This window comes from Cephus cinctus, unplaced genomic scaffold (assembly GCF_000341935.2).
Source record: "Cephus cinctus unplaced genomic scaffold, Ccin1 Ccin1_scaffold1566, whole genome shotgun sequence".
Classification (NCBI taxonomy): domain Eukaryota; kingdom Metazoa; phylum Arthropoda; class Insecta; order Hymenoptera; family Cephidae; genus Cephus; species Cephus cinctus.
In genome coordinates this window covers 12745-28808 of record NW_014333878.1, presented here as the reverse complement: position 1 = coordinate 28808, position 16064 = coordinate 12745, and the positions used below count along the sequence as shown (strand labels likewise).

General features: G+C 37.6%; 1 protein-coding gene across 2 annotated transcripts in view; it reads left to right on the top strand.

The window, feature by feature from the left end:
* Positions 1 to 15838, top strand: part of LOC107273329 (pre-mRNA-splicing factor CWC22 homolog) — a 36014-nt gene extending 20176 nt beyond the window's left edge. The window contains exons 3-4 of one of the 2 annotated variants that reach the window (XM_015751409.2): positions 11202 to 11359; positions 15616 to 15822. In XM_015751409.2, the coding sequence (XP_015606895.1) occupies positions 11202 to 11359; positions 15616 to 15632 (175 nt within the window). In that variant the 3' untranslated portion in view covers positions 15633 to 15822. Of the gene's footprint in view, positions 1 to 11201; positions 11360 to 15615 lie in introns of both variants that reach the window. The other variant, XM_025090655.1, reaches the window with a different exon arrangement.
* The last annotated feature ends 226 nt before the right edge of the window (positions 15839 to 16064 follow it).

Here is a 16064-nt window from a genome sequence, read left to right as displayed (position 1 = left end):
ACAATAGCGTAAATTTTATTTACATAACTTGCAACAGTTGCTGAATAATACCGTTTAAATAAAACAGTGTCCGATTTCCACGTTACTTTAATATTCGGACACTTTCAAAAACTACATATGCACATACTTATTTTTCGGCTGGTTTTTGTTACAATACTTGTTTTAATATTTTGTTGGGTAGCCATCCTGCTTTATCACTTCTTGCAAACGCTGCTGCATATTATTAATAATTTTGTTTAAATATTCAGTACTCAAACTGTTCCATTCTTCTTTTAAACGATTTTTTAACATTTCTCTGGAAGATATTGGTGTTTTTCGAATTCGGCGCTCTAGTTCATCCCACACATTTTCAATGGGGTTAAGGTCAGGTGATTGAGGTGGTGGTTACAAAACTTTTAGGCAATTGTACAGCAAATATTCCTGCACAATGCGTGCCTTATGTTTCGGGTCATTATCCTGGTAGAACTTGAACGTATTTAAAATCTCCATTTTTGTAGCACTTCTGAGTAAATTTTTTTTTTCAATATGTTCATGTACAAATTTTTGTCGATAATCTTTTCGATGAAAATTAATTCGCCCGGTCCGAAAGTCAAAATACAGCCCCAGACCATTACACTGCGACCTCCGTGCTTTACGCTCGGCCGAAGATTTTTAAATTTAAACTCTTCCTTTTTTCTCCGCCACACCATCGTTCGTCTATCTGACCCAAAAATATTAAATTTACTTTCGTCAGAAAAGATGACATCATTCCACCATCTTTCATCCTTCAAAATAAATTCTTTGGCATAATTCAGTCTCTTCTTTCGATTCTTTTCACTCACGTACGGTTCTTTCTAGCCACTCTTCCATTGTAGCCGCTATTTTTTAAGGCTCTGCGGATCGTTTGAGGTTGCACGTTTTTTTCCAGTCTCGTTTAACAGCTCTAATGCTAATTTTGGGGCACTGAGCGCAGAGTCCTTCTTTATTTTTCTTAGCAATTTTCTCTCATAGCGAACGTCTAGTTTCTTCGGTTGACCTTTTTGGGGTATAAAATCTATACGATCCTCGCATTTGAACCGCTTGACTATATCTCCCACTGTACTCTTGCTTATGTTTAGCAGAGCAGCAATTTCTCTGTACGATTTTCCTTTGGCATTATGATATATTACAAATTGCCGTATATCAAAACTCGTGTTCGCTTTGCGAGGCATTGTACAAGTGTATTGCACGATGATCGACAAATAACTAATAAAATAAGGCTTAAACTAGAACGCTTGACTAGATTTGTAAATAAACATTGTCCTCTAATTTGGCGTAATTCGGCTTGAACATTGGAAAAAGCGCTACATTGTAAAGTGTAGTGTAGTACGAATATTAAAGTAACGTGAAAATCGGACAATGTTTTATTTAAACCGTATTATTGAACAACTATTGTAAGTTATTTAAACAAAATTTACGCTATTGTTTATTAAGCGTATACTTCATCATAATCCTTAGTCATTTTTTTTTTTTTTAGAAATTAGGTTATAACGTAATACAGTAAAAATCTCATAGTGTCCGAATATTAAAGTTACACACTGTAAGTATTAAAAGAAGTTTTAACCCATTCATTACGAATTTTATATTTTTAGTTTTTGCAATATTTTTTGTATTTACCCGCTCCGTGATTACTTTATAAGGTGATTTATTCACCTTAGTTGGTAATTCATAGAGGTGTAGTTTTTGGGACATACATGTGCTGTCGGTAGCAAAAGAGTTAAGTAAAAGTAACCTTAGTCATAAAGTCAATAATTACAAGGCTTACGCGGCATGGATGTTATGTAAACTATATTTTTCGCGACATTTGACCGCGTGCACTGCATGCCTGATTTCGAGAGTAAAAAAAGAAAGTCTGCTAAAAGATTATATATTCTATAGAAGCAAATATAAATTAAAAGAAGGTATTTGAGAAATATTAATTTTATTTTGTGTGTAAGACGTATTATGGAGTACACAGTATGATATTAATGGACTGTGGAAGAGATACCCCCACTTGCAAATGCTGTTCCCTCTATTTTTAAAAATCCCTCTGCAAGTCCTTCCATGTATTTTGCCTGCCATTGCTACCCTTTGCCTTTGCTGCACGATGAGACAATGGATGTCTCATCTTCGTCCGCTTAGTTTTCAATTTTTTAAACTAATTTTATGACGTTAAATACTGAATTTTTTAGTTTTCGTACTGTCTCTAAGACTTGAACAAGTATATAGAAAATGTTGGCAATCATTAATATTTACTTGTGAAAACACTAGAAATTAAAGAATTGACAAAACTAGTGCTTTTTAAAAAAGAAAATCATTTTCAACTCTCTGTGGTGAGCGCGCGCGCGCTTGTGTGTGTATGTTTGTAGGTGTAAGGAGGAGAAGAGTCTCTTTTAGAGATGCTCGAGCACATCCCCGTCGACAGCTTGGTACATCCGTATTCGTTATCTAAAACTGTCAACCTTGCAATTTTTATGTAAATAATAACAACGTTAATGACAAAAAGAACGTTAGTTTGTGGAAAAAATGTTCTGGATATTGATTTTAGCTATTCAATTGAGGAAAACATCGTTAACCTTTGAGTTAGTCAAGAATTAGTTCCTCCAAAAGTTATAGGTTTTCAACCAAGGAACTTGAAAAAAAATATGATTCTATTTAAAAAAGCGTTTCTTGCCGTAACATCACTATTTTGATTTCTACATTTTTCTTCATATTTGTTCTACAATTCCCCCTCGAAACCGTGCCACTTTTATAGGACACTTTTTTTTTATTAAATCCTTGGATCGTAAGCTATTCTAATGAATCATTTAAAATGGGACATCTTGTATATAAATATTATTTCCACCGTATGGCGACTTCGCCTTTAATAAATACCCATCTTTACCATCTAATAATATATTTCGCTTATAAATAAATTAGAAGGTGTCCTACAACACCTGTTGGAGCGCTTAGGGCTGCGTAGGTGAAGGAAATAACGAATCGAAAGTTCCTTTTCCATTTTTTGATTCGACGCCTAGTTATCAAACTATTAACGATTTTGTGCCGCCGCCTGTTCGAGAGTAGTTGAGTGAGCGCCCCACTGCTGATGCGTCCGTGAGCTCGGCTGCTGTGTGCGTGCGCCCCACCACTGACGGTTTTATTGCTACGATATCTTCGGTAAAATTTAGCAATGGAGGAATTACGTTATTTGGCCACATTTAATTAGTTATTTCACATAATTACTTACTAAAGTGGAGGAAATCTCAAATCAAAAGTTCATTTTTCATTTTATTCTCTGATGGTTATTTACCATATATTCAATATCTCTCTACTCTGCTACTCCTTTACTAATCATTCACCCAACCGTATTACAATTTTATAAATATTTTTATTGTTATTTTTATCACTTTAATTATTTGATAATCAGTCTTAGTCCGGATTATGATTTCAATTCTTTTCACAACGTCATCCTCTTTGACCTCAAGCTTAATTAAAAGGTCGAGAACGCAGCATCTCATGCACCCTCCTCCGACAAACTTTACTTTTCTTTCTTCGTCCCCTATGCTTCTACCGTTGAATACAGCCAACCCCAGACTACAGACAAATGTAGCAATTTTCTCCCTTCAGAGTTTAGTATAGGGTATTAAGAATACCTGTAATTGGCTGAACCAACTCGCTCCACCAATACGTGCATTCAAGTCCCCCGCAATCAACACCGCTGCTTCATTCGCCATTCTATCATTCACATAATCTCTTAATAGTTTTTCAATCCTCTTAAATCCTGCGTTATTATAAATACTTACAATCCAAAGTTCTTTATTCTCTGGTTTACGGTTAATCGTTATTATCATTCAAAATGCCTATTCGTTCGCCGTACACTTTCTACATATATTTTTCCTTATTTCTACAAGATGGCCGCCGATCGCATGTCCTTTCGCCTTTATTCGCTCTGCCGGTTTCTCCCACCATTTAAAGGCCGGATTGAGCTTAATTAATTTTTCGTCGACTTTCACCCTCTCATGCCATGTTTCCTGTAATATGTAATAATTATATCGTAATCGCATAAAAAGTCTTTTCTTGCCCCAGTTTCCTTAATCCCGCAATATTCCACGTTACGACTTTAATCACTTCACTAAGGCTCCTCGCGAAAGGGCACTTTTTCTAACTTACCCGCTCTCTCCACCCAATTCCGCCACACTCCATTAACACACATCTATAGATATCCAATACTGACGTTTTTTCCTAACCGCTTCTTCTTCTCTACCTCGCCCATCAGTCATTCCTTGATCTGCATCTCTCTCGGCATTATATCATTTCTTATTTTTTCGACTTCCTTTTTCCAGCAATTTGTCAGTCTTATCTCACTTCCTTCTAATCCGCGCTTCATTTCCAACCATGTTTCCACCTTTTTCCGCTTTCTTCTCCGCAAGTTTGAGGTCTAACGTCACTTGTATGCTTTTCTCGTATCATATTGTCAGCTAGATCTTCTTGACTCTCTTTCCCATAGGAGTCGAGATTTACTTTCTCTCTCGGTTGCTTTAACCCGCGGGTTCTTCCTGCCTTTTCTATCACGGCTGTTTGGCATTCGGGGTACTCTGTCATTTTTATCAGGAGCTACTACCACTCTCTTCTTTGCGCCGTTCCTCACTTTGTCCTTCAAGAGATATCGGTCGATTTTTCCGCTTTCTGTTTTACCCGCCTCACTCATTCTGGCCTGCCTCTCCTTCCCATGGTCACCGTCGAGAAGTTAGCGCCAAAAGTTGGACGGAGAGGGTTCCACCGCTGTCATGCGGGCCTCAGGACTACCCGTGTGACGGGACTGCACTGGGGCTGTATCCACGTAGTGAGGGTGGCTGGCTGGTGGGCATCAATTCCACGTGTCTCGATTAGTTGTTCGTGTCCGCCTACCACATCCCGCTCCCTAGGCAACGTAGTCACTCTCTCGATCATTCCTCGATGTAGCGGTTGATCCTCGACGATGGTCCTCGATGGCTCCGAGCCAGTGCTCTAGGGGAATGGTGTCGTGGAGGGACGGGGGTCTTACGCTATTAAAAATAATCCTACAGCGCTAAAATAACACAATAAAACAATACTATACGCAAAGCACAACACTCGAGGCGAGTGGTACCCTCGAACCAGGTGGTTTCTATTCTCTCGCTTTCCTACCTTTCTTTGTATTACTTTGTTTTTATTTTAGTAAGTATGTCTTTTCTGGTTCTTTCCTTTTCGTTTTCCCTGAATGCCGGTTGGCATTCCCAGTTAAAACTTCCTGTTAGCTACCTTTGTCTCTAGCCATGTCTCTAGCAAGCTTACAAAATTAAAGTCTTCCACAAATTTCCAAATTTCTCTGTCCTTGTTTGTTAGTCCAGCCACGTTTCAGAAAAGGAATTTATACTTGCCTCCCTCATATTCAATCATCTTTGTGTTTTTTCCTCTTTTTTCTTACTTCTTTCCTAACGACTATTCTCGTTTCATTTTGAGCAGTTCCCCTATCTTTTTTCTCTTTTCCGTCTTTACTTTCCGTTTCTGTTTCACTATGAACTCCTAGTGTTTTTCCGTTCTCACCCTTTTCTCGAGTCATCTTCGTTATTTGTTTCATTCCCCCGCTCTCCTGAAAGCGAGGGAAGGTTAGTCCTATTCCTTTTTTAAAAAACCCTTCTTTGATGAGTCCACTTGTGCTGAGTGTCAAAGAGGTGTGAAGTCTCTGTTGTCTCACTGATCTAACCTATGATATTATTTGATCTTCTAGTCTCTCTTCCTTTTAGTTCCATTTTCTCCAAACCCCTCCTTCTTGGAAATTTTGTATCTTACTTGAGTTTCTATTACTTGTTCCTTTTTTTCTCTCGATATTTTTCGGATTTTTCATTGAATCTCTCTTTCAGTCAAATCACTGTTTCAGTCAAATCATTATTTATGAATACCTCTTTTCCCCTAAGTTCTTCTTTTTCTTAATTATTTCTATGTTTCCTTCCCACTTATCCATCTCTACTACTGTCACTTCACTCTTCTCCCTTCCTTCAATCTTTTTTGTAATCTTTACTTTACTTTTAGTCTCTGTTTTCTTTGCTAGAAATTTTTCGCATTCTACCTTTATTTTGTCCCCACTAAATTCTTTCTCCTTTATCATTATGTTATTTCTTCTTTCTCTTTTCTTTTGTCTATCAAATTTCATTTCAAGGCATTCTTCTCTCATTTCCTTATCTTTTTCTTGGAATTTCATTATTTATGTTATTAAGTCCTCTAATCTTGCCATTATCCTCTCTTCCATTTTTTCCAATGTACAAAATTCTTTATGCAATGTTCTTTCTTTAACCGGTGACCCGCCTATTTTTTGCTTTTGCTAAATACTCTATAGCCTTCTTTAGTGAGTTCTAATTGGTCCTTTTTTTCTCTCTTTTTCTTGATATAATCAGTTATACTACCGGAACTAATTGTACGTTCGCGTTTTAGCTGAATCGCTGTTGTCGGTCTTCCTCTCATTTCCTCTTCCTCTTCGTTTCAGTCGTGATTTGGTTAAATTCTTTATCTCCTGTTACAATGCTTTTATGCAGTTGTTAACAATTTCGTCACTTCGGACGTCGACTTCCGTTTTGGTCTCGCCTGATCGTGTGCTGCATCAGCTCACTACGTGATCAATCTTCATTTTTAATATCAAATTTTTGTACCTTTCCCCTTCAATACTATCTCTTTCCTGTTTTTCCCCTTAATTTTCTATATTTCACTGTATTGCTTATCACTTTCTGACTCTTCCGATACCTTTTTTATCCTTTTTGCTTCAGTTTTTCCTGACTTCATCTTGCTACTTCAGGGAGCTTCACCTGAAAATTGTCCATCCTTTACTGCGTCTCCATTCAAAGTCCTTTAAATTTAGAATAAATTGTGGATAAGGAAAAAAGTATGGCTCAAAGGGTTAATGATAGAAGAAAACATACATGAGTATTCTACCGCCGTTACTGTGGCCTTAAAAAGGGCTTTTTGATATAGCACTAATAATTTGTTTAAAATTCATTTTGATCAATCAGTTAATTAACACGTTGAGTGCGACGCCGATTTCGCTAGACTTTCCGCTCAGCCTGCAGCGCTCGGCATCAACACGCAACGCGGAGGATCAACACTTCACTCGACCGAAAAATAGAAACAGAAGATCACTTTGTTTCACTGTTTCGTTTGAGGTTTTGGCTGTGAGAATGAAGCATTCAATGCCCATGTATACAATTTATAAACATAAGATAATGGGGCGGAGAATGCCAAAATGGCAAAAGATCGAACACCAAAAGATGATCAGTCGGAAGAAGCCACGGGAGTATAAAAGTTCAGTGCAGCAGAGAGAATTCAGTTTTTTGATTTTGAAAAAGTTTTGTTACCCATCAACTAAAAATGTTGAGAGGACAAAGCGATAGTGACACATCAAGTGAGATATTAAACTTCAGTAAATTTATACTTAAATTTTTTAATTGTCAGTAATAAATTAACCCTTGGCAATGCCGGTCTCATGCACCGATGTCGATCAAACGAGAATTTCGCGGTCAGTCTCTAGAATCCACGCCGCCCAAACGGAAAGTCGATTGCCGGTCCCCAGGGACCGGCACCGGCTGAATGGAAAGTCTACTGCCGGTCCCTAGGGACCGGCGTAGCGCTCAACGTGTTAAGACGATTTTGAGTTGAATTGATGAAATTACTTTAAAATGGAGAGGCTGGCGATAGGTGATCGATGTCGCTAATGCTACAGAAATAATATCAAGAAGGTGGTATTAAAGCTTTAGAAGATCATTGATATAATAATAAAAAATCAAGTTTAACAATTGCGGAAGAGGATGTTGAAATTGGTCGTCAGATGGATATGGAGCCATTTTCGCCTACGACGACAATTCTCAATACACTAAATCTGTATAATAGTCCTTCAGAACAAAGTCGATTACACCAGAATGGCAGGCATTATTATCATCCAGGTCAAAAGACAGATTTAAAGCAAAATCATGGCAATGATTGTGTTCGGTATGTTTTTTAAGAATAAGCAACATTGCAGGAAGATTTGGAGATTACAATTTGGACGGACGAGAAGGTGTTTTGTTCTGCAGCCATCACTGTCTTCACGTTTGAAGATATCGAAGACTCGATCCTAAATATTTAATATCTTATAATTGAACTGGGCGTATCGAATGTATAATATTGGGGTGGATAAGTGCAGTTAGATCTGGTGAACTTTTGGAGGTATCGTATTATATCAAGTATCAAGGAGATATTATATCAAGATCTTAGAAAACGTTCTCCTTCCAAGTATACATGCAATTTACCTAGTAAGACATGAGACTCATCAGATTAGTTCAGGATAATTACTGTATTGACAATTCGCGAGAAACATTGCAGTGGTTTGCCTCATAATTCAAAAGTTTTAATCTTTGATTAGCTGGTGAAGTCAGCCGACTCAACCCTTTGAAACATCGTGGTTCCATTTTCAACCCACCTTTTTTCCAATCGTTTTTAGCTTCTGAAAATTATTCTTCGACTACAGAGAATGCGAATTTTGGTCTCACAAGGCCTCCAAGACATCAAGTCCAGAGAAAATTGCAACCAGTTTTTATTGTTGATTAGCAAATTGCCCTCGCTTCGCTCAGGCAAAATTAAACGGAATTCTTTAGAATTTTCTAGAACTTTATATAATGTTCTGAAACATTATATGAAATTCCTTCCAATTCTTTGGAGTTTTCTAGAACTTTCTAGAACATTTTATGGATTTCTATTGAATTTTCCAGAGCTTTCTACATTTTTTTGGAGCATTCTTTGGAATTGTATCGAATTTTCTGGAACTTTCTAGACAGCGAAAAAATGAAACAAATGACAGGCGAGAAGTACGTTTAGCTTCACAACGGGAGAGACGCTGTATGAAATGTTACAAAAAAAAAAAGTAGAGCTAGAACTTGTCATGCCCTCGTCGTTAGCTCTGGATAGTGCCAAAAATGAATGAATTTTTAAATCATCAAATTTCAATTTCACACCCGTAATCCGTGAACCCGAAAACCACCCATTTTCACCAATATTTATCGCGGTTTCTCATTTCTGCGGCCGTCATTTTGAATGTTGAAAGTCTAATAGCGAATTCGATATCAGCGACCCCAAAAAACCCGTGTATACCAAATTTCATAAAAATCCAATTATTAGAAAAGTATATGCTTCAAAGGCTTAAATTTCATTGAAAATGTATGGGGCAAGAACGATAAATTTTTGGATTCCTACTCGTGAAAGAACGAGAGAAATTTTGGTTGCATATGTGAGGATTATGCATAAAGACTTCAAGGCGACGGTCCATTTTTCAATAACTTGATTAATTCCATTCAACATCGTCTCAATCAAGTAAAGGATTTTGGATAGATTATTGATGATATGACATCAAAGGCCCTTTTCAGGGCTACCATAATCTCTACGGCGGTGGAATACTGATGAAGACTTGGAGAGAAGGATTTTTAATAGTAGAGGGACATTTAATTTTCGAGTATTGAGTTTCATTAAACAATTTTTTTTTCACGTCAATGTAACCACAAATTAAATTATTAATATTTTTGTATATTATTAGGAAGTTGAATGAGTTTTCGCTGTTTTTTCGTGAAAATTAATGTTTTTTTTTTTAATTAGTAAAAAAACATGTCAGATAAAAGTATTATCCATCGATATGAATTCCACGTCGGAAAAATGACATGTCTTTTGAGGCTATCCAAGAGTCAACGCATTGTTTAGCATCTTCATAAGAATGGAAGTGCTGCTCAGCTAGGCCATACGTGATCGATCGGAACAAGTGATAATCGGTAGAGGCAATGTCTGGCGAATACGACGGGTGGAGTAGGACTTCCCATTTAAGCATTTTCAAGTAGGTTTTCACCAGTTTTGCAACATGTGGCCGATCGTTGTCATGCTCAAAATCACTTTGCCGGGTTTCTGCTCGTATAGCGGCCGTTTTTCTTTCAATGCTCGGCTCAAACGCATCAATTGTAGTCGATAGCGATCTCCTGTGATGGTTTCGATCGGTTTGAGCAGCACATAATAAACTACACTTAACTGATCCCACAAAATGCAGAGCAGAATCTTGGAACTATGGATATTCGGCTTTGCCAACCATGTTGATGCATGGCCGGGCTTACTCCACGATTCTGCTTTTGAAGCTATTTACACATGAAAAGACGTCATTCGACGTTTCTCGGCATCAACTCGTACAGCACCCAATGTCCTTGCTTTTGATTCATTCCTCGTGTTTTCAAACATTTCGAAACTGTTGTGTGATCAACTTCTAATGATTTTGCAAGTTTAATTAGCGTCTGATGTAAGTCTTCATCAAGTAATACCTCCAATTCTTCGTCTTCAAACTTTTTCGGCGTGCCAGAGCGTTCTTTATCTTCAACATCAAAATCATTATTATTGAAACGTCTAAACCAATCTCTGCATACTTTTTCCGACAGAGCATGGTCGCCGTAAGTCTCAACAAGAATTCTGTATGCTTCAGTTGCAGATTTTTTTTTTTAATAAAGTAGTACAGTAAAATTCTTCGCAAGTAGTTTTTGTTTGGCGCGAAATTCGACATGTTTAACACTATGAAAAAAAAAATTTGTTATACTTCGGTGAAATGACATATTGAATTTTAAGCTTGCTTATAGTATTTCTTTATCGATGCGTTACGATCTTAAACTACATGCACGCAGTTCTGGTACCGCCGTCTGTTGGAACACAGCGACAACTTACTCAACATCCCAATGTTATATATATATTCATGTTATTATAATATCCATTAATATTTTTCACGTCAATGTGGCTATAAACTAATAATGTTTTATATATTTTTGTAGGAATTTTTACTGTAAAGTCGAATGGCGTGGGTTGTGTTTTAAAACAATGTTATGCTTTTTAGTTTTTCTCCTCTCTTTCCTACTTGTCATTGCCAACCATAATTTTCGTATCATATTTTATCATATTTTAATAAGAATAAAAAACCGCGATTGCCAGCTTGTCCCGTTTTTGCTTGGGTATTAATGGGTCAAGGGGTTAACAATATTAATTTGGACACTGAATTTAAAATATGAATGCATTTACTCCTAAAACATCTGTTGTAAAAATGTTTATATCTGTTTTTGCTCAGGTGCCCCGTGAAATGAAAGTATTTACCGTTCTTATTTTTAGGATTTTAAAAATGACAATTTGTTTTTTTACTATGTATATTTTTGTATTCATTTTTATATTAGAGACGAACTGAGAGAACATTTGAAGTCACGTCCAAAATCAACACCCATAACGGATGTAGCTGAGGCGAATAATGAATCTATGAACGAAAATAGTTCATCGACAACGTCCGGTTCAAATTCATCTTCATCCAGTTCAGTCTCTTCAACTGATAGTTCAGGTATGTATGCATTGCGATTAATGAGTTTCTAAATTACTACACAAGCTCGCTAATTAGACACCATGAACACCAGTCTACCGTCTAATTACTAAATCCATCTAACTATCGGATGTGCATAGTAAAAAGAACTATTTTGGATTCAATAAACATTTAATAGTTTAATTAGTAACATAATGTTAGAAATATTATTATAAAATATACATTGTAACGTAGCATTTCGATGCAAGTCAAAAAGTAGGTGAATTCAACTACGTCGTAGGGCTTCATGGGTTACGGAGCGTTTAGCATGGCGTTGGACTGACATTATTTTAAGAATTTGTATTTATTTTCCTGTGGGAAATGTTTCGTTTGTTTTTGAGTTCATTAAGCGGATCCGAGAGGATTAGACACAATTTTTATTGAGATGGGACCTGAGAGAGCCAACTACGGGACTGGCAAAGCGCTGTCGAGGAGAGAGCATACAGGGGTTGCAGAAGCGGCATGAAGTCGAATATCGAGAGAATAGAAATGGATGTGTTTTCAGCTTCTCGGAAACAGCACTGTACTGAACCTAACGTAACAAGATGCCAGGATCTGTTTCATCTGGATCGTTAAAACAATTAAAGATCGCGAGCTCGCTAGCGGAGCCGATGTAACAGCGCACCTGATTGGACCACGGAGTGGTATTACAGCGCGCCCTCGGGAAGTATCCTGTTTTAGGAAATTTGTAGCATCTCATGGCGTGGCCTAGCTGAGGGATAGACGCGTCATCGTTTAGTGTACCGATTTTCGCATATTTATCGTATCGTGATCCATTGGAGGGACCTATAACCCAGGAGAGTGTTGTTCCTGTGAATAGTAGGAGCTACTGAACAACAAGGAGTGACGCTCCAAGGGCATTCTGGCTATCTTTCAACTCACAAGATCAACTAATGTTTTCTGTTCGACGTACTCTTACGCTTTCTTGATCGCTACGGTCCCGAGGATAGCTAATCCGGTGACAAACAGAAGATCGGTCTCTCATTTCCTTCTTTCTCTTCTTCTGGTTTTACGTCTCATCGTTCTGTCCAGGCCTCGCGGAATTGTGTCCTTAACACACGGCTGTGTGAGTCATTATCGTATCGTTTATTATCATATCGTTAGTTGTGTTGTTTCAGCTGAAACATTATTTGATAATATCATTCGGATATTATCCAAGTGCGTTCTGTACCATCTCAAACTGATTTTGATATCTATCACTTATATTCAGTAGTATTGTTCTTAGTTTTTCTGTTTAAACTAAATCGGGTCCGTCTATGGATTTTGGTTCCGATATTTCTATGTTGTATAAAATAATTTCAATAGTTTTTAGAGTGAATCTCCCCAGTTTGCAGATTTTGATCATTGTTCCCAGACCCAAGACTCCATCGCATAAGGGCTGGTCAGGATGTTCTGTCAGTGGTATAATTCTGGTAATACCGGGTGCCAAGAATTGAGTATTTTATTAATGAGTTCTCGCGATGCCATTTATTTGTGCGACACTGTAAAAAGTGGCGTTACAACATATATAATGCAGTTTTAATCAGAATTTATCAATTGTAGCTTGTTTTTTTTTCGCATTGTATATCTTGTAAATAATATGTTATCTTAATTTGCGCAATGAAGATAGGGAGTTAACAGTTTTATTATTCTCTTTGACCCATTGGATGTCAGTGTCGATGACATTAAATGTATCTACGGATTTGACGGCGTGTGCCACAAATTAGGCACATCGTTTTCTCAAACACATATTCTGTCGGCTTCGTTTCCATTGTGATTTCATCATCAGTCTTCTCTTCATTAAATTCATTATTTTCCGTAAACGATCTCCTAATGTCATCGTGGGTCGATTCAGAGTTCTTACCACAGTCGGCTGTATGGATTCTGATAAAGGCAAATTATCATTTGGTTCCCAATCGTCTTTACCTGCATTTGCATTTGATGGTCACAACTTTTTTTCATGATGATTAAATAACTTTCTGAGGTACATTGTTCAGAGCTTTGGCTACTGTAAATATCATGTCTTTTATATTTAATTCCTTCATTATCTTTTAAAATATCACCTTCTCGAGTTACTACATTAAGCAATATCTTCTTTTTGTAAATCGTTTTCACGATTTGGATTACGTTTTGATCCATAGTTTATAGTAAATAAATGCAATTTGGTGGCATAAATATAGTCTTGATGCAGTCACCATGCGAACAAACTACAGGTTGAAAACATGGAGTGTGACTGAAGGTTCTCATCCGGACGTAATACTAACTTAGATCAATATCTCGGAAAAATCTTAAACTATATTTAAGGGCCTAAACACTAACCTCCAACTACTACCTCCTAAGGAGATACCAACAGGCACGAATCTTCGGGGTAGTTTACTCGACACTACTGAAAATCTATATTCTAAAGCCCGTATTCAGAACTCGCTCTTGAGGTCACTAACAGAATCACTATTAGTTAAACGTGACTGCGCCGAGTTGTTAGTGACCGTATTCAGAACTCGCTTTTAAGTCGCTTTTAATTAAACATGCGCTAACAGGGAGCAGCGTGTTGTAACATGTACTTTCAACCGCGTTCGGAGTCATTCGGGAAGACTCGGGCATATTCGATTATGTCCGGGAGTATTCCGTGGCATTCAGAAAGCGCGAACTTCATATTTGGTGGAAACTGCAGCCATATTTGAAATTCGAAATTCAAGAATTTCCTTTCTTGAAGTCAAGCTATTAGTATTCAATTAATACGTTAAAACTATTATAAGACAGGCATGACATGAAAAAAAATAAATAAATGGTTGTAGATCATCATGGAACAAAAGAAGAATTTCACCCTCGAAGAAAAAGCATTAGTCGTACAATTTGTAAGCGACACTGGTGATATACACTAGAGAATTCGTTTTTATGGTCACTCTTAAGGTCATTAACAGCTAATAGCGCGCTATTAGCGAAAAAGCCTATTCAGAATCGCTTTTAAGCATTTAATAGCGCGCTATTAGGCGTTATCTTGGTACTAACAGAGATCTGTTCGGAGATGTGGGCAGGGGCATGTTTAAAGCGACAGGTCGCTCAAATATGGCAGACCAGATGGAGGCTATTGCCGAAATAGATGAAGTCCGTGAAGTTAATGAAATGAGAGTAAGAAATCCGCAAGTTTTCCGAGAGAGACGTGATCCTTTTCGTACGTGACGTCATCTTTAGGCATTTCGGCCGTGTTCAATGCTCAGAGGCTATCAGATTTAAGGGTATCTTCATGCTCCACAAAATTTTCCAGGCAAATTTCATTGATTTTGAAATCGAGCTCAGAAGGTGTTGAGAGGGCAAGACCTCCCCCTGTACCACTCGCACGCTTGCGATAGCAAGAAATAGTCTTCTTTGCTGCGAGTTTCCACCGCTGCTATGCATCTCTTATATCTTTCCATTCCCTCTTAATTCCAGTCGCTGCTATTTTCTCTATTAGTTTTATTCATTTGTCTCTTCTACTCTTTTGCAATTAAGCATTATTTGCTTTGTTTTTTAGTATATCACGATTGTCTCTTACAAATTGTACGACTAATGCTTTTTCTTCGAGGGTGAAATTCTCCTTTCGTTTCATGATGATCTACAACCATTTACTTTTTTTTTTCATTTTCGTGTCATGCCTGTCTTATAATAGTTTTAACGTATTAATTGAATATTATTAAGGTTCTTGATGTTATCGACCCGCAGGTTGCCTCATAAACACCAACGGTCATCGGACCCTTAGGGCGTGCAACACCGCTGGTATCGGGATCGGGCGTGGGGATAACGCTTCGGGTTTTAAGGGATCCGAGACGTTAGACCTTCGGGTCTTAGACCTCTTGTTTTAAGACGAGAGTGGTCGCTCCGGAATTTCGGGGCCTTACGACCAGGGCGGCCCCCAGAAGAGGATGATATCACTAGGCTCACTACGGTGAGAGGCTGATGTCATAGTGTGGTGCGGGAATTACAAAATCCAGAATGGTGGATTCAATATGGCGGGCCGAATTACGAAAAGTCAGTCGATTTGAATTAACTTGGTACTTAGTAGGTTTTCAAGGTCACTGATTACGAGCTTGAACTCAAAATTGGGAAATTGGTAATGAAAAACAAAAAAACCCTGTAGATGAGCTGTCACGTAAAATATGTAATTATTTGTTTCTACCAGTTTTGGCACAAAACGTTGATTTCGCGTCGATCAATTGAGTATGATTAGCACTATTCATGAACGAGGTAATACCATATGAATGAAATCTATTCTTTCGTTGCAGATACAGGCGGAGTTTAATAAAGGGAGAAGAAGGTGTTGAAAGAGAAAAGGAAAGTGCTGGTGGCGAAAAAAATAAATAAAAAGGAAAGCAAGGTGGTAGTGAGGCGAATAAGAGTCGAAGCCGTGGAGGAGAAAAAGGAAGAGGGAGAAGGAATAGAGAAGGGACATCGTCGGGAGAGACTATCAACAATTGCTATTATTCTTGAATAAAAAAAGAAAAAAAGCTACTTGTGTTTTTATTTATAAGATTTCTTATCCTCTTGTAGAAATGGACCTTAGACATTAGTACATTGCCTGCATTATGGAGACCAGTAGATCCCGAATTTCCTTTCTTTTACTACTTGCGCTCTAGATACCGAATTTAAAAAATTCAGATGTTTGCAAATTTTAAACTATAAGTAAAATTTGTGATGATTCGATTGTTTATTAGATACCGCTCCTTAGAAACAG